The following is a 22,385-nucleotide window of genomic DNA, read 5'->3' as shown; positions in this document are numbered from 1 at the left end:
ACATTTCACTTTAAATGGATGATTTGTTAGTAGAACGATGTGAATGTGCATTTTTAAAGTATTATGACCCTTGTCGACAGCAGTTCAATCGTTAATCTCGCGGTTGTGTCTCTAACATTGCCTACTACAAGTTTTTTTTCATGAAAGTGGACTGTAAAAAATTTCAAAAAAAACAAACATAAGCAATATATCGGTATTGTAGTAACATTATAATTGTTCAATAGTGGCAGTATATAAGTATTTACAGCATAAATTCGCTAATGCGTGTACATTTTATCCAAGCGCTTTCTAACCATATCGAGCAAACTAATGGTGACCTTCACTTCCAAATGTGTATCTAGTATGGAAGCAAAAGCACAAATGGATTTTTTTCACACCGTTCTAAAAGCAGCGTTTGACAAGATTGATCTTTAAAAACTGTTGTGTCTCGACTTGGTTTCTCATCGTAAAAATAAAATAAAAATAAATAACACAAGGTAGCAACTTAGGACTCTTGTTATTTGTATTATTTTTCAAAGATGTGACATTGCTCTTGGAATCTGGTTGATCCTCAAAAACTGGTGTGTCTTGACTTGGTTTCTCGTCGTAAAAAAAAATTAAAATAAATAACACAAGGTAACAACTTAGGACCCTTGTTATTTGTATTATTTTTCAAAGATGTGACATTGCTCTTGGAAACTGGTTGATCCTCAAAAACTGGTGTGTCTCGACTTGGTTTCTCGTCGTAAAAATAAAATTAAAATAAATAACACAAGGTAGCAACTTAGGACCCTTGTTATTTGTATTATTTTTCAAAGATGTAACATTGCTCTTGGAATCTGGTTAATCCTCAAAAACTGGTGTGTCTCTACTTGGTTTCTCGTCGTAAAAATAAAATAAAAATAAATAACACAAGGTAGCAACTTAGGACTCTTGTTATTTGTATTATTTTTCAAAGATGTGACATTGCTCTTGGAATCTGGTTGATCCTCAAAAACTGGTGTGTCTCGACTTGGTTTCTCGTCGTAAAAAAAAATTAAAATAAATAACACAAGGTAACAACTTAGGACCCTTGTTATTTGTATTATTTTTCAAAGATGTGACATTGCTCTTGGAAACTGGTTGATCCTCAAAAACTGGTGTGTCTCGACTTGGTTTCTCGTCGTAAAAATAAAATTAAAATAAATAACACAAGGTAGCAACTTAGGACCCATGTTATTTGTATTATTTTTCAAAGATGTAACATTGCTCTTGAAATCTGGTTAATCCTCAAAAACTGGTGTGTCTCGACTTGGTTTCTCGTCGTAAAAATAAAATTAAAATAAATAACACAAGGTAACTACTTAGGACCCTTGTTATTTGTATTATTTTTCAAAGATGTGACATTGCTCTTGGAATCTGGTTGATCCTCAAAAACTGGTGTGTCTCGACTTGGTTTCTCGTCGTAAAAAAAAATTAAAATAAATAACACAAGGTAACAACTTAGGACCCTTGTTATTTGTATTATTTTTCAAAGATGTGACATTGCTCTTGGAAACTGGTTGATCCTCAAAAACTGGTGTGTCTCGACTTGGTTTCTCGTCGTAAAAATAAAATTAAAATAAATAACACAAGGTAGCAACTTAGGACCCTTGTTATTTGTATTATTTTTCAAAGATGTAACATTGCTCTTGGAATCTGGTTAATCCTCAAAAACTGGTGTGTCTCTACTTGGTTTCTCGTCGTAAAAATAAAATTAAAATAAATAACACAAGGTAGCAACTTAGGACCTTTGTTATTTGTATTATTTTTCAAAGATGTGACATTGCTCTTGGAATCTGGTTAATCCTAAAAAACTGGTGTGTCTCGACTTGGTTTCTCGTCGTAAAAATAAAATTAAAATAAATAACACAAGGTAGCAACTTAGGACCCTTGTTATTTGTATTATTTTTCAAAGATGTGACATTGCTCTTGGAATCTGGTTGTAAGTTAATTTACGTTGACGATTCAAATCTGTATCTCGCGGTTCTATAGGCTTTTTCCAACTTTGTCGGTTCATCTAGACATCTGTACAAAGGACCAAATAAGAAATATATTAATAAACTATGATGCTAAGGAACTGCAGTGTTCTCATGCATTTAAATTCGAAATATATGGTTTGAACGTATTGTTAAGGGATCAATACGACATTTATGTTATATTTGTGTAGATTATATGCTAGTTCAGTACTTTCGCTTGACACCTCTCAAATCTATTAATAGAAAGCCCTACTTTAGAACCCCCTCGAAAAGATTGCATGCTTGCGTTACTTTGTTGCAAGCAATTTTCACCGGTAAGCTAGCATAACCGGCGTAACTTTTTGCTTTCTCATTCAGAGACGGTTTGCTCGATTACTCCTGCCGTTATTTTTTTTTGTGCCGGCTCCGTGTGACATCTATACCGTTCCGAAAAGTCATAGCGCACGGATACAATACGGCAGGACAAACAGAGGACGTTTTCTCTCGCACAGGTGGCACAAAAAAAGCTGACATGCGGAAGCGGAGAAGCGAATCGAAAGTAACGAGGCGTTAGTGCAAACATCGCACGTTTCGTGAAGTAATGCAAGGCCATGCCAGGGATAAAGTATTCTAAACTGCTGAGTCAGTATACAGATTTGGGACGCTCTTTGAAATTTTTCTCTTCCATTGGAATATTTAAACTTTACAAAAAATAAATCATCTGCGTCAAAAGGTTTTACAAATAGAGATTTTACCGTATATAAATATTAAATCAGGTAGTTATGTGTTGGTATGTTAGGATTTTAGAGTAATTAGTGTTAACATGTTTCCTTGAAAGCTGATGCTTGCATTTCTCTACACTAGTAATATTACGAATGTACGCCGCGAACCGCTGCGTATAATTGGAGCACTTCGCTGGTTTCCCGTTGAATGAAACTCGAAAATGGGTCTCAAGTGCTGGCGGGTTAAGTATCGAGTCCAAGTGCTTACAATTGCGATTCGACCCTGGCAGGAGCACACCGCCATGTTCAAACAGCGTGTCTGATCTTGACTTTGAACTCCGATGCCGTGTCAGTTCCGGAACCCTGACGGTCCCGTGCAGTCGCTGCAGCAGAGAATGAAGCTGTGTGATGTGAAACCTGACTCCAGATGATGAGTGGTGGAATACTGGCATGCTGCTACCGACCAACCTAGCAACATACCTCCCTACCACCCAAGTATCCAACCAACCATCCAACGAACCGATGAGACTGAAGCTGCACACATTGCACCCTTTCGAAGTAGGCGATGCGTGTAACCACACAGAACCACCCTCCCAGGCACAGTGATGCCAAGGCGATAAAAACCCCCATAAAATCAAGAATCCTAGTTCGAAATTTAGAAAAAAAAAATTTGGGTTGGGGTGCTGCGAGTTTGCTTTCAAATAGATAGGAAACGGTTATAATTATTCAGAAGTAATCTATTTAATAAAACTTTTGTATGATTTTACTCTGCAAATTTCTTAGCCTTTTAAGTTATTTTCGTTTGCTAGACGAAACATGATATATGTAATATTTTTAACACTACAAACTTAGGCTTACCTATTAGTCTGTAATTTCGGAACCGGAAGTCGTATCCAGATGAAATTTGGTAGGACCGATTTTTACAAACTTAGATTTAAATGATTTAATACAAAACTTCAGAAGTTTAGCTGGCTCTGACTTCAGGTTTCGGAACTATAAGGTAAAGTGTGTTAAAAATTTTATAACATCACCTAAATGGGCGAAAAAGAAGGTTGAATAATTTTCTAAGCTGGCGTCAAAACTACTCCATTTGATAGTCATCAAATCAGTCAGCAGACGGCCATAAAATTGATTCCGGCTATCATGGTTCCCGGTTTCCGACTCCGGAAATAGTAGTCATATTTTTCCAAACGGATCTCACGCACTTTTCTCAGCGTTAGTTTGACCGATTTTCGCAACCTTCGACTTAAATGAAAGATTCTGTGGTCCCATACGTAATTCCTGAATTTTATCTGGATCCAACTTCCGGTTCCGGAATTATTGGGTGCAGTGTGTTTAAAATTTTATACCATCACTTAAAGAGGCAAAACAAAAAACGAGAAAAAATTTCAACTCAACATCAATCAGTAGTCATCACCAGTAGACGGATATTCTTTCAAGAATCGAAGAAATTTGTTTGGAAGAATACCACAGTATTATATATGATAGCATGATTAATAAAGGGTGATTTTTTAAGAGCTTGAGAACTTTTTTAAACAATAAAACGCATAAAATTTGCAAAATCTCATCGGTTCTTTATTTTAAACGTTAGATTGGTACATGACATTTACTTTTTGAAGATAATTTCATCTGCCACAACGTCGAATTTTCAGTGAATGGGCCCTAGAAAAGTTGGCAGAAAATCCGCTTTTTTATCGACAAATTTTGTTCAGCGATGAGGCTCATTTCTGGTTGAATGGCTACGTAAATAAGCAAAATTGCCGCATTTGGAGTGAAGAGCAACCAGAAGCCGTTCAAGAACTGCCCATGCATCCCGAAAAATGCACTGTTTGGTGTGGTTTGTACGCTGGTGGAATCATTGGACCGTATTTTTTCAAAGATGCTGTTGGACGCAACGTTACAGTGAATGGCGATCGCTATCGTTCGATGCTAACAAACTTTTTGTTGCCAAAAATGGAAGAACTGAACTTGGTTGACATGTGGTTTCAACAAGATGGCGCTACATGCCACACAGCTCGCGATTCTATGGCCATTTTGAGGGAAAACTTCGGAGAACAATTCATCTCAAGAAATGGACCGGTAAGTTGGCCACCAAGATCATGCGATTTGACGCCTTTAGACTATTTTTTGTGGGGCTACGTCAAGTCTAAAGTCTACAGAAATAAGCCAGTAACTATTCCAGCTTTGGAAGACAACATTTCCGAAGAAATTCGGGCTATTCCGGCCGAAATGCTCGAAAAAGTTGCCCAAAATTGGACTTTCCGAATGGACCACCTAAGACGCAGCCGCGGTCAACATTTAAATGAAATTATCTTCAAAAAGTAAATGTCATGTACCAATCTAACGTTTAAAATAAAGAACCGATGAGATTTTGCAAATTTTATGCGTTTTATTGTTTAAAAAAGTTCTCAAGCTCTTAAAAAATCACCCTTTATGAAAAAGGCATCATTACACCACTAGGTGGGTTAAAATAGATTTTTTGTTTTTTGTTCCGATTATAGAGGTTTTAACATTAGGGTCATTCGCTTTTTAGGGTCAGAAAACTTTTTTGACCCTATGTATGGGGCTGAAAATCGAACCAAGGTGAGTTGAGAGGAAAGCATCTAGTGCATATGTTTTAATTTATTTTGCACATTTTACCGTGTTGCTCTGGAACCGGAAGCTCGATCGGTATGAAGTTGGTATGGAACTATGTTTTTTTTATATCTTTCATTTATACCCGATTTTAACCTAGTTGCGGTCGTTCGTCGGGTTTGTATCGTTTGGTGGGGGATTCGGGTGGTTGGGGGTGGTAGATTGATGGAGGTGAGATTTTTACATTTGAACTATAGGTTCATTCATTTGAATAATATAGTTCACAAAAATTGGTTAAGCGGTCTACAAGAAAATTGAGTGCAACTTTTTGAATTTTGTTTTGCTTATTTTACCCCCTTATTTCCTAACTAGAGACTCGATCCGGATAAAATTTAATGGCAGGCTATAGGACCACGAAACCATATTACTTAAGTATAATTTTTTTTTTCTTTTTACTTTTTTATTTATGACTTCTGGTCAGTCAGTATTTTTTACTTTTTTTCGGTTTTTTAACGATATCAAACTAACTAGAGATTATAAGAGGAGAAAGAATATGAAATCATAGAGACATAGTACTCAAGGAAGAGCAAGGATGTGAAGAATAAAGTGCGGAAAAGTGAGACGTGACAAGGGTCATTTAAGTAAGCAGAAGGCTTCTCGTATCTAAACTGACTGACCAGAAGTCATAAATAAAAAAGTACAAAGTAAAAATTTGATGGGATTCCATCACACACAGCGACGAATGGAGCGCTGTCCGTGCGCCGCTTGCACGCTGGGACGCATAGCCATACGCTACAACTCCAGGCACTCAAGCAATAGCTTCGGATAAATCTTCCATTCCGGTGTTATAACTAACTGTATGAGAAAATATCAACACAATGAAACACATTGTGTGAGAAACCGTCGTGGGCAGAATGTGATAACTTCTCGTAACTTTACTTTTGCCGGTTCGGACAGTAAATGGCAAACGACCTTTGCCTTTACTTTCTGACATATCAGAGACTCGGATAACTCGTATCGCTAAGATGCCTAAGTTCGACTCCTCTGGTAGAAGGTAAAAGTTTAGATACGAGAAGCCTTCTGCTTACTTAAATGACCCTTGTCACGTCTCACTTTTCCGCACTTTATTCTTCACATCCTTGCTCTTCCTTGAGTACTATGGCTCTATGATTTCATATTCTTTCTCCTCTTATAATCTCTAGTTAGTTTGATATCGTTAAAAAACCGAAAAAAAACTTAAGTATAATTTTTGAAAAATCGATGGAGCCTTCTCCGAGAAAATCGAGCGCATATTTTCGATAGATACACATATACATGCACACATACACACCGACATTTTGTGATCTCGACGATATGAGTCGAATGGTATATGGTACACGACCCTCCAGGCATCCAGTCAAAATATTTTTTTCACATTAATTAACTAACCTTTCTCTATGAGAAACACAAAACATACATGAGCCACCTAACAGTGAGATGAACTTATTTTATATCACTCAGCACCAGATTTGTTGCATTCACATTACAAAATATTGATATCAATGCTAAATTCTCAGAAGCATGGTAAGCATATAGAATTGCTCGATAACTCGACAATCGAATGGAACTCCAAAGACATCTAGTGTTATACAGCAATCGACTCAGATCGACGAGTCGAAAAATGTACGCTCATATTTTGAAGGTGGGCGAACCGCTTTTGGCAATATTAGATTCGTTTGAAGGCTACTAACAAGTGATTGATCAAGCAAGAAGATCATAAGGTAGACACTTTCCGTTCTGAAAATAAAATGGTATAAGTGACGTAACTGACAAAACATACTTATTAAAAGTTATCGGAGATGGTTGAACCGAATTCAACGACCTGTGGTTTGTTTGAAAGCTACTGTCGGGTTGTTAATGAATTAAGAGTTTAGAAAGAAAAAAGTAAATGAAAACATTATAAATAGTTCATTTGAAAAACAATAATACGATTACTTACTTGTGTTTAACAAGCCAGCTAAACGGTTAACACAACCTAGAATCTTGGTTAGCTTTCTCTATCTCTGTAACGCGTGATCCAAATGTGTTGCAACGTCTAAAATTACATCACGCCATTTTTTCAAAAAACTTCACATTTCCTATTGTATATGGCGCAGTGATATACGAGAGTTACCTAAAACTCACCGCTTTACCCAACATTCTCCGATTAACTTTTGACCTTCTACTTCGCAGTGGCTATTTTTTTCAAACTTCCCCATTTCAATTTCCACATATTTTTGAATTTGACAAAATTACCAAGATGCGTGAATAAAACCGCGTAACTTCGGAAATCCGCTTGAAAAAAAAACGCGTATAAAACCGCGTAGTTCGAAACTCCGCATAGAAAAAACCGCGTAACCTCGAAAATCCGCGTAACTTCGGAAATAGGCGTAAAAAAATCGCGTAACTTCGGAAATTCGCGTTGAAAAAACGCGTAAATAAAACCGCGTAACTTCGGAAATACGTATAAAAAAGCCGCGTAACTTCAAAAATCCACGCAAATAAAACCGCGTTTCCGGAAATTCGCGTTAAAATAAAAGCGTGAATAAAACCGCGAAACTTCGGAAATCCGCGTGAAAAAAAACGCGTATAAAACCGAGTAGTTCGAAACTACGCATAGAAAAAACCGCGTAACCTCGAAAATTCGCGTAACTTCAGAAATACGCGTATAAAAACCGCGTAACTTCGGAAATTCGCGTTGAAAAAACGCGTAAATAAAACCGCGTAACTTCGGAAATTACCGCGTAACTTCAAAAATCCACGCAAATAAAACCGCGTTTCCGGAAATTCGCGTTAAAAAAAAAGCGTGAATAAAACCGCGTAACTTCGGAAATCCGCGTGAAAAAAAAAACGCGTATAAAACCGAGTATTTCGAAAATCCTCATAGAAAAAACCGCGTAACCTCGAAAATCCGCGTAACTTCAGAAATACGCGTAAAAAAAACTGCGTAACTTCGTAAATTCGCGTTGAAAAAACGCGTAAATAAAACCGCGTAACTTCGGAATTACGTATAAAAAAGCCGCGTAACTTCGAAAATCCGCGTAAATAAAACCGCATAACTTCGGAAATACGCGTAAAAAACCGTAAAAAATGCGTATAAAACCGCGTAGATCGAAAATCCGCGTAGAAAAAACAGCGTAAAATCCCGTAAAAAATCCGCGTAACTTCGGAAATACGCGTATAAAAGCCGCGTAACTTCGAAAATCCGCGTAAAAAACCGCGTAAATAAAACCGCATAACTTCGGAAATCCGCGTGAAAAAAAACGCGTATAAATCGTGTAGTTCGAAAATCCGCGTGAAAAAACCGCGTAACTTCGAAAATCCCGTAAAAAAAACGCGTAACTACGGAAATACGCGTAACAATTAGCTACATGCCGAAATGTATACCGTGTTCTGCGTCAGCACATAATGTGCTCTGCTGCCTGGTTACTGCTGAGGTGTCGTCGGGTGCAAGTCCGGGTAGCAAGGTCGTTAACTCGCGTAAAAAGAAACCGCATAAAAAAAACCGCGTAAAAAGAGACCCTAGTGTATATTTTCCTCAATAAAAAACTCTCCACTGAGTAAATTCGCAACTGAGAAATAATGACCGCAATATTTTCGATGCACGTAGGGTGGTTAATATGAACATATTTTTGCCACATTCCAAATAGTGATTATAGCGACGAAAGGCTGTTTGAATTCCAGCTAGCTGATTACACTGCACTATTTATATTAAATCCAATAAAACGCCATTTAGCATGAATTTGATTCATAGAAGTAACAGGAGCGCAGCATTGTCAGCAAGTCTCGAAAACACAATAGGCGCAGTATTTGAATTGGCATAGTGGCAGTCTGCGCTCCTGTTACTTCTGCGTACGTCACTAAAGGCTAAACGGCATGACTAATTTTTTTTAATCAGCAGCATAACATGCCTTGTGATCATTTTTGTGTTCTGCAAAGGGTTGAGATTCGAAAATCATTCAATGTGCAAACTTTTTTCTTGAATATCATCGAGCAGAATGTTCATTACTGAACTTTTCACAACTAATTTTTTGCCATGCAAAATCAGTTTCAGTGAGAATCGCGTTGTCAAAAAATCCCCTCGTTCTACCAACGTTTTGACAAAAAACAAACTGTCCAAAAAACCCTATTTGAATTGAAGAATTTTTCATAGAACTATATGGGATAATCTAAAATTATTAATAGAAATTATTGATGAACACAGACAATTATCCATATGTGTAAGGTTTTGACCAACTTTCACCTAGGAAAGCATCACTGTGCCACGGATCCACACGGCACAGGCCACTGTATTAGGTGACGGTTCCGTGATAAATCTAACGGGAGAAAAAAAAGTGTCATGTTGGATTGGACTCCGAGACGAGAAATGGTTAGCATTTGAAACAATATTTTTGTTTTTGGGGAAAATTTATCTGTTTTCGCTACTTCAACTGTCGAATGAAATCATTCGGTTGGTCTGCGCGCGCTGTGCTTCGAAAGTTTATTTCACGCTACGAAAGTTTCTACCGAAACCAAAACAAAAATTCCACCCCCCAAAAAAAAAACTCGACAGAATTACTTACGCTTGCATGCCTTCTTGTGTGTGATGGCCTTGGTCGGATCCTTGTAGAAACCCTCGCGGCAGTAGTGGCAGTGCCGCCCGGTGGTGTCGTGCCGGCAGTCGCTGCACACCCCGCCGGAAACCCGTCCGGACAGTTTGTACAGTTCCAGATTGAAGCGACACTTCCGTGCATGGCCATTGCAGTTGCATGCTGTTTGATAGACAGAGAGAGAGAGAGAGAAAAGAGAAAAGAATGTTTGGAATTAATTGCTTATTTATTGCTTTGGCAGCTAGCAGTCCCAAAAAGGGCCTGGTGGGGAGATGTAGCCAACGGCGAAGGACCTTCTAAGGGTGATTGATTTCGTGGTAATTGTACGTGATAAAATTGCAACTCTTGCCCATGGGAAGAGGTTCGGCTTCTCGCTTCTTCGCTTCCAGGCGAAGGTCATCCGAAGAAAGATATCAGCAATTTGTCGTGATCGTGTACGAGACGAGCTAACCACTCCGATCGGATGCGGTAAAAAAAACCTCGATCAAGATTGAACAGCGGCAACAAACACGATGTGGGATGACCCAAGCAAGGTAGCAGCAATGTGCCCGAAAAAGGAAACTGGTTTGAATTGATAGAATTTTTCCTGAAGAGAAATTTTCCCATCCGTACGTCGTCGTTGGTCTTCGAGTTTTTGTTTTTTCTTTTCGGGACCACAAACAAGAAAGAATACTTTGCAAACAATAGCTTGATTTTGGTGTCTTTGTTTCAGATGAACAAGATTCCGGCCAGATCCGGGGAATAATTGACCCGGAGATGAAGAGGCGAATAATTCATTTTACAGTCGTCAAGCGTCGTCGTCCGATTCCCAGAGGCAACCCGCGAACGCCCTTGTCTAGATCGCGGGCGCAGCAAGGCAGCCACCACCGCCGCCGCCGAAGGCTCACAAATAAGGTAAAAATTTATTGATATTAATTCGACTTCCAATTCAGGCCAACCGATCACGATTTATTGCAATATTGTCGGTTGATGGGGTAGGATTTTTTTTCTTGTACTTCTTCTCAGTGACTCTGCCCGAAAGTTTCACGTTTTACCTGCCGTGTTCGGTTCCACTGCGGGCAGTACGTGCCTTGAAGCGTGCCGCACCAACCCGACCGCAGCCGCGTTGCAGCACACGGTGATATTATGCGAGTTGACATCTAAGGAGAGACACTCTGCCACGAAACGATCCGTAGTTCCGTCCAAAAAAGGGCTTTCAGCAATTCTGCTTCTGCTACGTTTGGGCCCCGATTGTGATGTCGCACCGGAGCTTTTTATGGACCGGAGCAGGTTTACGGAAAGCTGCCAAAGACTGCAGCAGCAGCAGCAGCAGACGGAGGCTATCTACGTAAACTGCTCGAAAGATGCATATGAATGCTTGAAAATGCGGAAAGAAAAAACGTTTATATTATAGTAAGTGTTATCCAAGGTTTTCCGAATTGAAATTACGCAATTAGCGCTTAATGGACGTAGCTTAAGGTTATTGTGAACGGTCCTGTTTACAAATGGTTCGAATTCGTGTCAAAAGCCTCTAGCAGCTTCACAAACACATATTAGGTTAATATGCTTGAATCCAAAATTTTGGAACCCCCAAGCGGTTTGGACATCGCAATATTCTATACTAGCTTAAACGAAACTTGCGACAGTCAAGGATTTTGAAAAGTTGTGGAGCGACCTTACCTGCAGCCCAAAGCATCAAAGAAGTCAATTAAATGTTCAAGTCTCATTAGTTCATTCATCACTCAAAGGTCTGACTTGAAGACTTTCTTAGTGAACCTTGAGCGCATGGGGCAGCACGCTTCTCGCATCAACCCTCGGCTTCGGTATCGATAATAATTAGGAACATATCCGTCGCACCCCGACATTTGACATTAGATCTCCAGGTATCATTAGGGTCGGTGTAGAATTGGACTAGCAACAACAACAACAACAACAACGAAAAGCAAATGCTGTGATTGATTATGATTCGTGCACAACGCAGCAGGTAATTCTCATATGCAGTGTTGCCAGATTTATTAAATTCAAATCTGTTGAAAAACGCTAGCCCAATGGGATTACTTCAGCTGTTGATTTGGGAACTAAGTGACCAAAATCTAGTGATGTGGATAGTCTTAATTGATTGATAATCAATAACTCCTAAAAATCATGCGCATGGCATTTACACTGTTATTAAATAAAAAATCGGTGACGAAACGTGGAAAAAAAATCCACAATTCAACAAAGTCCATTGATCGTAATAATTCCAGGCCTTTTTGAACAGCGCGGCTGCTAGTGTAGCCATCTGTCTGAATTTTTTCCCGTCAATTGTGTATCCTCCAGTGTTGTCGTATAAAATTTTCATGACATTTGGACGTATACAAGCTGAGATATTGTGCTAAATGTGACAGTACATTTGTAGTGGCGGTCGGAAAATGAGCATCGAACAAAGAGCCAACATCGAGACTGCCACTTCGCACTTTGACGCTTGGTTTCAAAGCACCATGTTTCGTCCCAATCGAACACAAAAAGTTTGGGTCCTTTTTGGCCTCTTTAATGAATGTTGAATGCTGAGGAATACCTTTGAAAATTTGGGTCTCAAAAAGGTTTGTGCTTGATTTGTTCTGCCCGCTTTGAAACAACACGAAAAATATTTCGTGTTGTTTCAAAGCGTGCAGAACAAATCGAGCACAAACCTTTTTGAGAGCCAAATTTTCTGTCAAAGTATAATAAATCGACGCTGCGGATCGTTCAAGATATTCGACGGTTGAGCGCATTTACCTCGAATTCAAAAGAGCACTTGAACCTGGGCTTATTATATGACTTGACCCAGTCCAGAACGAGATTATATTTCTGGATTACTGGGTCTGAACTTGTCCATGGTCCAGTGTCTAGTCCAAAATTTTGAGACGTGAGAAAGAATTAAGTGTCTGTAATATCAGAGTAACGACAGAGGGTTGCGCAAAGGAACCTGACACATTTTGTTCTCCGATAACACTGGAACCAAACAAGGGAGGGAGAAACCGAACACGGCGTCAGAAAGTAGAAGAATGAAGATGTATTTTTGTCTAGTAATATTTCATCATGGAGCACCGGAGTGTCCGCTCATCGCATTTTTATTTATAGCTCGTTTTTGAAGAATCAGTCGTACGTTACAACTATTAGTGAGTTTAAAAACCTTTCTTAATCCACCTAGTGATAATGCCTTTCGCTTTCTTCAAAACAATCTCCTAAAAATATTTTATATCTTTTTATTATATAATTTGTGACACTAATTTGGGCTCATTTTTGACACCAAATTTCCGAAATCGAAAACATTAAACGTCGAGATATAGCGTCATCATGAAAAAAATTTTTTTTTCGAAAAATCGACTTTCTGGGAAAAATCTCAAAGTTGAAAGAGACTTAGCACTTCGGTGCTTATTACAAGTGTGTTGCAAATAGCAATAACTCTACGTCTGCTTAGCTGTTATGTTCGCAGTAAGCAGTTCAATTTGAACTGCTCTGCACTGACGAGTCTAAGACGAAACGTAAAGATAGTGAAATTGGTTATGTGCCCTAGCACAAAATAACCCCTAAATTACTCAAAGTTGTTGTTTTCAAAACAAAAATTTTCTCGACGTTTCATGCAATTCTAAGATGTTTGACATCCAAAAAGCAAATTTTCAATTTAGGAAATCTCATGTACTCCCTCCCCCCTATGGTAATTTAGATCGAAAATATTCAAACTTTAACCGCCGGGCACCACCCCTTACCCATATCCGATTTAGCATGGGGACTTTTTTCGAGGTGCTTTTACTTTTGAACAATGGCGCTTCACGAAATTAGAGGTGATCCCAAAATATTGGCACCAGTGTTGGTGATTACCGAAAATTTGACAGAAGCTGCTATATTGCTATCTATATTGTTTACAACATTTTCAATCCGGTAGAAGATGCTACAAGAACTCGAGTCTCTCAATGCATGAACCGTGAGAGAATTTTGCTACATTTCTTCGCTCCACTTCATACTCTGAGTATTTAACGGCCCTTAAAAAAATTTACAGCCTGATAATGATCGGTGTTGTGTGGAATTTCCCAAGAGAGAATCGCAAGTTGACAATTATCGCAGAAAATCGAATCGATGATTTAACTTGATGAATAGTAGGTTTCAATATTTCAAAACCCTTGTGTGGAGCATTCACAGACATTTTCATAGACACAACTTATACAAAGGTTATATGTGCATAGTTAGAATAAGCGGCAATAGTAAAATGATTCTATAGCAATTATCAACTGCCTGTATAGAATCGGATCGCGAAACGAGAATAAGCGACCGTTTGTTGCTTCAGAGAGGATCCCCACAGCAGCGGGCTAACCTTTGATTCTCAGAAATGTCATCGAGAGAAATTCGCTCTCGCACTGGTGTCTATTCTATGTTAAGTGAGCCATGCCAGATTTTGGTTGCTGCGATGATATCCGTCTATCTTTGATGGCACTGATTCAATCGTGTGAAGAGTTGCTAGTGAGCGTTCTTTGATACGATAAAAGCTATCCTTGATTGACACCCTTATATACATTAGAGCGCTAAAAAACAACGTATTTTGTCGGTTACGTCACTTATATCATCATATCTCCGGAACCATATTAGCTATCAGACGAGCATAAGTTTGTGCAAATCGGATCAGCCATCACTGAGAAAATTAAGCGCGTATAAAAATGCACATACACACATACATTTTCCGATCTCGTCGAACTGAGTCGAATAATATATAACACTATGCGTCTCCGAGGCTCCGTTTGAAAGTCGGTTTTCCCAGCAATTCTAATACCTTTCTATAAAGAAAGGCAAACATTTTAAATTAATGAAGAGGCTTCTCCACAACCTGTAATGGATTCGGCTCAGCATAATAACGATAATTTTGCATGTTAACTACATGTTCGAATAGAAGTTTCAACTTACGACTGATTTTTCAAAAACGAATTATAAATGAAAACGTGGTGAGCGACACCGCAGTGCTCCATGATGGAAAACTACTAGACGAAAATAAACCCTCATTTTTCTACTTTCTGATGCCGTAATCTGTATCTTCCTCCCTTGTTTGGTTCCAGTGTTACCGGAGAACAAAATGTGTCTGGCTATTTTGCAAAACCCTGTAGTATCTTTCCGACATTTCGGATTAATTTTTTTCAGTTGTTGTCAACATGATGGTTGCGATATCGTCACTCTGATAATACAAACACTCTAGGAAAGACTACACTACACGAACTGCGGATGTCAGTGTCTTCCGCAACATTTTGCGCAGCAATCATTGATCACGAACGAGTACAAGGGGCATCTGACAGCGCCCTCTTTCAATCGCAAACCGCCAAGCAGGTAAATGGTGGTCCCAGCCGATCTGATGTGCGGAGTGTAATCTCTCGCCGTTTTTCACAAGAACGTTATGCAGTACAAAAAAAAATGACAATCAAGTGTAAAAATAAATAAAATTGCAGTGACTATATGAAAGATAAAGATTTTCAAACGATAAAATTAGCCTGTTTTTAAAAAACTGTAAGTGGGACTTACGTTAAAATTAATTCCTAAGGTTAGATAAAAAACTAGACATAACTGCGACATTGACGTTAGACTGCTGTCGACAAGGGGTAAATCAGTTTAAAAATTCACATTTGTTTTGGTACATTGCTTTACTAATAAATTATCCATTTCAAGTAAAATCTCATTAGATCTGTGTAAACACAGTGGACGATTATTTCCACTAGCAAAATTCCGAACAAATCGGTTACCGCTCGTTCGGTGAACGGCGCACAAAGTAAATCTGCCGCATGCTTGTATGCTCTTCCCTACAGCGCTAACATTCCGCACCGAATCGTACCACTCATGAAGTTGGACGTCGTATGGATTAGTAACGACACTTATTCTGATTGAAAATCGATTTTATAAAATCAAATTAATGTATATGATGACCCCAATTAAGTCCTTGTTTGATTCTATGTAGAGACACTGAAAATGGTTAGGAACTAAATGATTTGACCGTAATCGCGGATTATAACAATATCACAACCCTTAGAACTGTCGATTTGTATATGCATTCTCTCTGTTGCGTTCATACATTGATAACTTTTTCGCAGTTGTTTAAGCGAAAGCCGCACTGCGAACGGAGTGAACAATGAACATAAAGATCAATAGTTCAAAAGAGCGATTCTAACGGCTACAAAAATAACAACGTATAGAATTTTGAAATTCATTACATCATTTCGGATTATCATTTTTTCATTTTTCGGAAACGGCCAGCAGCTGAATGATGTAATTGCTAGATTCATTTCGGGCTTTTAGAGGTTGATATTTTTAACGATATTGATATGTCATATGCTGGCTTTATTTGCATTCGTTTGGTGCGAATTTCATACAGCGCAAAATGCACGAAGCTAATCAAATTATTCTAGATTTGCACTACACTGATGATTTTCACCTTCGATTTGCAAGAAAAGTAATATTTATAGTTCTTTAGAAAATATTTAGAGCAATTAGAATGGCTAATTTTGTATAATGTTCCCCATCATTGTCCACTTTCCGAATTTCTGCTTCTCCAGCGCAAACAACCAGTACATAATAAACGTGATATTAACAACAATCTTACATCTTTTTCCATTCGATTCATGATAGAATTAGAGAAAATACTCAAACAGGGAAAAAGTTATTAGGAAAACAAATCTGGAGTATTTTTGTTACACTATCGGGTTGTAAAATTTTAAAAATGCACCCAGGTAAGCATAGTGAAGTAAGACGTAGTAAGTAGTGAAGTCCTACGTCAAAAAGAGATCTACGACTAAAACATGTAATCAAAAAGACTGGTCTTATTCTTCGAACTTTGTGTTCTTTGAATTCAAAGATGTAAAACTGCTCGACGGATTTGTTCTAAAGTAATGAAAATTTGAAGCAAGAATTTAAATTTCTTGCGAAAGTATCTGCAACGAAATCTGACAAAAGAAATTTTAAAGCGTCGAATTCCGTTTCAGAAATCCGATATCAGATTAACATGAGATGTAAATGTTTTGCTCTGATTAATCCAGTTTCTAAAAAGTATATTGTAAAACTATTCGTACTTGTAGACGGTCATAAATTGGTAAAATTGCACAAAAAAAGTACGGGTGTGTATTGTCAGAGACCTAACTGGATGTCGTGAATACGAATAAAAGTGACTTGTGAAACTTTCCACCTTTTCACTACTAGAATTTTTGAGGTCGATTATCTCATTTCGGATTTGCATATTTCATTGAAAGAAACCATCAAGATGTTGTACAGGATTCATTTCTGCCTTTTAGAAGGACCAAATTGTGGAATTCTCTATGTTATTTAGCACAGTTCGGAACATTTTTCACGAACGATTTTTGCACAGCGAAAAGTGCACGAAGCAAATCAAATTATTTTGGATTTTCACTAAACTGATGGTTTTTACCTTCGATTTGCAAGAAGTAATCTTAATAGTTCTTTAGATAACAATTAGAGCCATTAGAACGGCTGATGATTTTATATAATGTTGACCACTTTTCGTTTTCTTTCTCTCCAATGCAAACGACCAGCAGCTCTGTTGTATGATGCAATCGCTCTTGTTTGAGTTGAAACTAGCTTTGCGTACAAACCGCACATCACATCCGCTCGCAGTGCCAAATGATGCGAAAATGGTTTAATGCGTCTTCTCGCCTTGACCACCGGAAGGCAAATGAGAACTACGACCTGAGCGTTTGAGGTTTCTAACTACGCAGAAGGTGCGCTCTCCGATGCCGCTGTTTGAATGCGTCTTCTTGCGTCTGCTCTCATCCAACACACAAGAAGAAATGATCGATTTTCGACCACGGTTCCCCTTTTATAACGTTCAGTTGAAGAGATGTGCCTGACTACCTCAAAATCGTCGTCCTTGCGCGAAAAACCCAAGCGAAAGTAAAGAGTTTTCCGCGTAGCTTTCAAATTTTGAGAAAACCTAATTTTCGAGTTGTTTGTGGTTATCTCACACTGTTTAAAATAATATTCTAAATTCCTGATCATATTTTTGATGAAATAATGAAAGAATTATGTTGCAACAATTAATACAAGTCGAGATATTCACGATTAAGTTCTGCCCATTCTTCCATATGGCTAATTTTGAAAAGGCGCCCCAAAGTAAAGTAAGTCGTATTCACGACAAAATAATATTTTTCCTTCATTGAAATATAGTGGAAAGTATTATAGTGGAATCATACTCTTCGTCATGAGTTTTAGATTAATTGCTGGTTCACAATTTTTTCAACGGATTTAGATTCTACGGTGTTTTATTTTATTATGATATATTATTTTCGTTTTTAAAATGATCAGAACATTCAAAAAAAGTCAATTGTTTTCAAAAATTATACAGAAAAAATATGAAAAAAAAGCTTTTCCTGTAATTCTTATACAATAAGTTTAAGTTTATCGTATTATCTACGATCTGTGAATGTCCAATCCTTAAAAAAACTAATTTTTCTTCAAACTAGTGTTTCTTCAGGAACTAATACGAATTGGACTAATTGGAATTTTATAATTTATGATATGAAAATCGAAGGTACTTGCTACTAAATAGTTGCTGCTTATGCTGGCAAAGGCTCGTTAAACCTATAAAAGGTGAAATAGTTTGTCATCGGCGAACGACAGTTACCTACAATTGGTGGGAGAATTTAGATATTTGAGGTAGAGTAAAAATATCAACGGTGCAAGGTGACATCCTTGAAAAACTCCAAAGGTAACAGAGGGAGGTAAGGTTGAATAGTCTCCAATTTTCACTATCGTTTCGTGGCCAGTAGGATATGGTGGAAGCCAGTTCATTTCCAGTCTACTTAACTAAGATAGAGTGTCGAATGCAGCGGAGAAATTGGTGTAAATAAAATCCACTTATAAGGATCGTATGATAAAGCAGATTAAGCATACTAAGTTTGTAGTTATCGAAGCAGGAATCCGTATCGAGTTTCAGTGTTGCAAAACCCTGAACTAAAATTTCATATTTGGATACTGTACACTCGTTTCCTTTTCTACAAACTGGGAATACATAGGATATCTTCAATATTTCAGGGAAAGTTCCAGAGCATGTAGAGCAGTTGAATATACTGGATAGTGGAACCAAAAGAATGGTGATGGAATATCTCCGCGAATGGTATTTCATCTAATCCAGCACTAGATGAACGCTTTAACTGACAGTAACAGCCGAAATAATAGCATGACATCCAACTGGAGAACGGAGACTTATCATGCTAATTTTCCATATGGGACTGATATGCAAATATGGGTAAATTTAACAAAAAAATGGCTATAACAAACAAATGTTACCCGAAACTGTCTTTTCCGAAAAAAAGATAATGAAATCAAAATATTAAAGAATTCAGTAGAGTGTGCGTTGACTTTTGTAATAAATACTAGATTTCGGATTTCGATTCTTTAACGGCTTCTGAAGACATCTACCCAGTTTTCCCGAAATCGTTTGAAATTTATTACACAAAAACAATTTACTACTGTTGATTGGTTGCTGAAGATACCATTTAGATTGAAGCTTCCGATTTAGCATTTTCTCACGCTCTCTTCCAAATGATTTACGCCAAAAACTCCGGCACAACACACAAACAACAGACCAGAAATCTTATCCATCAACTTGAACCGGTTCACTCTTACTCTTGGCAGGTGAAATGCAGGTCCTCCTTCTCCTTTTCCTTCTGTCATCGTCACCGTATATGCCATCGGCTATCAGTCGGTTTAGTGATGGACAACACTAAGATCCCAGCGATGTCCGACCTACTGGACACCCCCTCGTCTGCGCCTCTCCTTCTTTCGTGTCTGCTGCAACGGACATCCCCTGAGTGGCAGTTCGGGAAATTTATATTGCGATAAATAATTTATTGACATATTGCTTTCAACCTGTTCCGCCGATTCAACATCTCTACCTCTCGGAGGTTGAGTAGGACTATTAGAAGAATCATTATTATGTGTACGTGTGTGTTATCATCGAGCTGTCAGGTTGTACCATTTTCGGTTGCTGCCACTCTCATTGGACGGGAAACCGCAGAAGCGGCAGGCCAAACAAAACAGTAGCTTAATTTTGCGATTCGCCGGCCGTAAAGTGCTGGCGAACGAGCAAACGCGCTTGTAGCTGATTTGTGTTTTGGCGGTTTCGAGCATTGCTCCGACGCAAGCGGATTTGGCAAACGCCCGACCGATCGATCGTGTGTCCGGTCGGTCGGTCGGCCGGTCGTCGTCGAAGTGCCGGTGGCCAATTTGTTGTGGCCACTGCAACCGGTTTCTGTCGGATAAATTTATTGATTTATTTGGGTAAAAACAACTCTATAGAAAAGTATTCGAAAAGAGATTTGGAGAGATTTGATTTATGTCCGGTGCTAATGGCACCGGATATGATTATTGAGCAGTTATGCATATTTTATACTCGTTCGTAAAACTTCACTATTTGACGAAAACAACTGCATGTTAGCAGTTTTATTTCGAAAAAAAACTGCCGTTATCAAATTAGTCATTTTCTCATAAGTATTTTTAAAATACTTTTCTGTGTTACTTGAATCAAAATAAAATAGTTTGTTCGGGTCTTATCTAGTATAACCTACAAATTCAAACAGTCATTAGATCGGTTTAGCCATCTCTGAGACGAAAACGAAGTTGTGAGATGTAAGTTCAATTATTTCAGAAACTTTCGGAATCGGAATCGGAGAACCGGTATAGTCGAAGTTGTATGATTCACAACTAACAGGATCTACAAATTGGATTAGGATTCGAGCTCAGCGTTTCATCGTCGCTCTAGGAGACGGTTAACTTCTTAAAAACTCTTCGCCGTGTATTGGTTGTTAGGAAAGTAATCTTGCTTCTTTAAAAAAAATGGAGGACAATTATGCATTTTTTCCATAGTTTAAGAAATTTCAAAATTCCACTCTTTTAATAGTCCATCCTCTTGTTAGCTAAAACTTGAAGCAAATGATTTTTAACACCTTCGTTTGAGTTGAAGTTTACACCATTTGCCGAATTTTGTAAAGACCGATACAAATGGTAATCTAATAGTGCCAGATCGGGAAAATATAGTGGATGTAGTAGCACATCCAATCCGAGCTGGCGTCTCGATAACAATAATAACGAAATCTTATTTTGGAAAAGTGGTAGAAAAATCTCAATTGTTTACAGAAAACAATCGCAATTTCGACCATAGTGACGTAACAAGCGGTGACGAATGTTATCAACAATTAATGTTTCTACGAATCAAAACTGTTCTGAAGAAACCAACTCGTCAGTCGAAAGGGGGAACACACCACAAACTAGATGAGAAACAAGTGGTGAATGCATACAAGGGGAACTCCAACACGTCGGTCGGAGCTGTTGCTTAAAAAGTAGAGCTAACTGTGCAGACCATTGAAGTGAAATGAGGACAGAGACCACTGAAAGACCCGAAAAAAAACCTCGCCAAGACGGTAAAGGACTTGAAATGGCAGTAATTCGGGATCGGAAGCTCTCGCAAGTAACAATTAAAGTGCCGTTAGGTTTCAATTATAATTTACACTCGTTTTGTAATTAATTCAGTAATGACTGCCTATAGTTATTAAATTGTTTTTTTTGGTTTCAATCTTATCATTGCTTTTTAAATTGCATTGCCACTCACTGCCAAAATAAACGAACTAGTACTAGAAAATACAAAGTATTCATTCTCAAAACTGCTTTCAATGTTTTAATACATTGCTGTCCATTCAATTCTTTCACCGAACTAGTTTTGTGATTGTTTGTTGGTGTGTGTATGTGTGTGTGTGTGTGTGTTAATTGGATGACACTTCCACTCATAGCCAATTTTATCATTTTAAATTACACATTTGCTGTGAGCTTTAGGATTTATTGCTTCTTTGATTAAGTGACGTGTGCATTTAAGAAAAAATTATAGCTGCTATTTGGACGTTCTACCGTAGCATTTATTGACATAAACCCAATTTCAATGTACAAAAATGGGAAAATAAAAATTACTTTCATATTTCATTTTTAGTTACAATTTCAATTCCATTTTTTTAAGGTGATATTTCCTCTTTAAAAAATTGAATTTTACACATTAACTAATCCTTTATAGGATGCAATTCTAACCTAATTTGTAAAATGACGGAAAATCGTTTTTGTAATGACTTAATGTTGGATTAGTATGATTTCTACTAGGTTTCGACTGTAATTTACATTCGTATGTTATCAAGTGCGGCTGTATGAATTTATATGCACTATTTACTAGCCTTGATGCCAAACCTAACTCAGTTTCCACCCTAACTGCTGTCAAACCTGTTGCTGTTTGAAGCTAGTTTCGAATCCAGTTTTAACGGTGTTGAACTGAAAATCGAGTCAGTTTCGAACCTGATTTTTATATCAGGTTTGCTCAAACCCCCGTTGCGAAACCAACACAATTTCGTGAAAAGTATTTGTTTGATAAAACTACCCTGAATCAGTTCCAGTTTACTCAAGCGAAAATGACCTAAAAATACCCTTTTTTGGAGTGATTTAACATCTTGCCACTTCTCAACGGTGACGAAGACATGGAGCGAGAAAAATAATGCCGTTGTGGTATC

General features: G+C 38.0%; 1 protein-coding gene across 9 annotated transcripts in view; it reads right to left on the bottom strand.

Annotated features, from left to right (window-relative positions):
* LOC131425834 (netrin-B-like) overlaps window positions 1-22,385 on the bottom strand; it is a 212,708-nt gene that overhangs the window by 25,990 nt on the left and 164,333 nt on the right. For all 9 annotated transcript variants that reach the window (XM_058588043.1, XM_058588048.1, XM_058588045.1 and 6 more), the window contains exon 3: window positions 9,832-10,020. In XM_058588043.1, coding sequence (XP_058444026.1) covers window positions 9,832-10,020 — 189 coding nt within the window. The remainder of the gene's footprint in view (window positions 1-9,831; window positions 10,021-22,385) is intronic.

The sequence above is a fragment of the Malaya genurostris genome, chromosome 1 (assembly GCF_030247185.1).
Source record: "Malaya genurostris strain Urasoe2022 chromosome 1, Malgen_1.1, whole genome shotgun sequence".
Taxonomy (NCBI): domain Eukaryota; kingdom Metazoa; phylum Arthropoda; class Insecta; order Diptera; family Culicidae; genus Malaya; species Malaya genurostris.
This window is presented reverse-complemented; position numbering and strand designations above follow the sequence as displayed.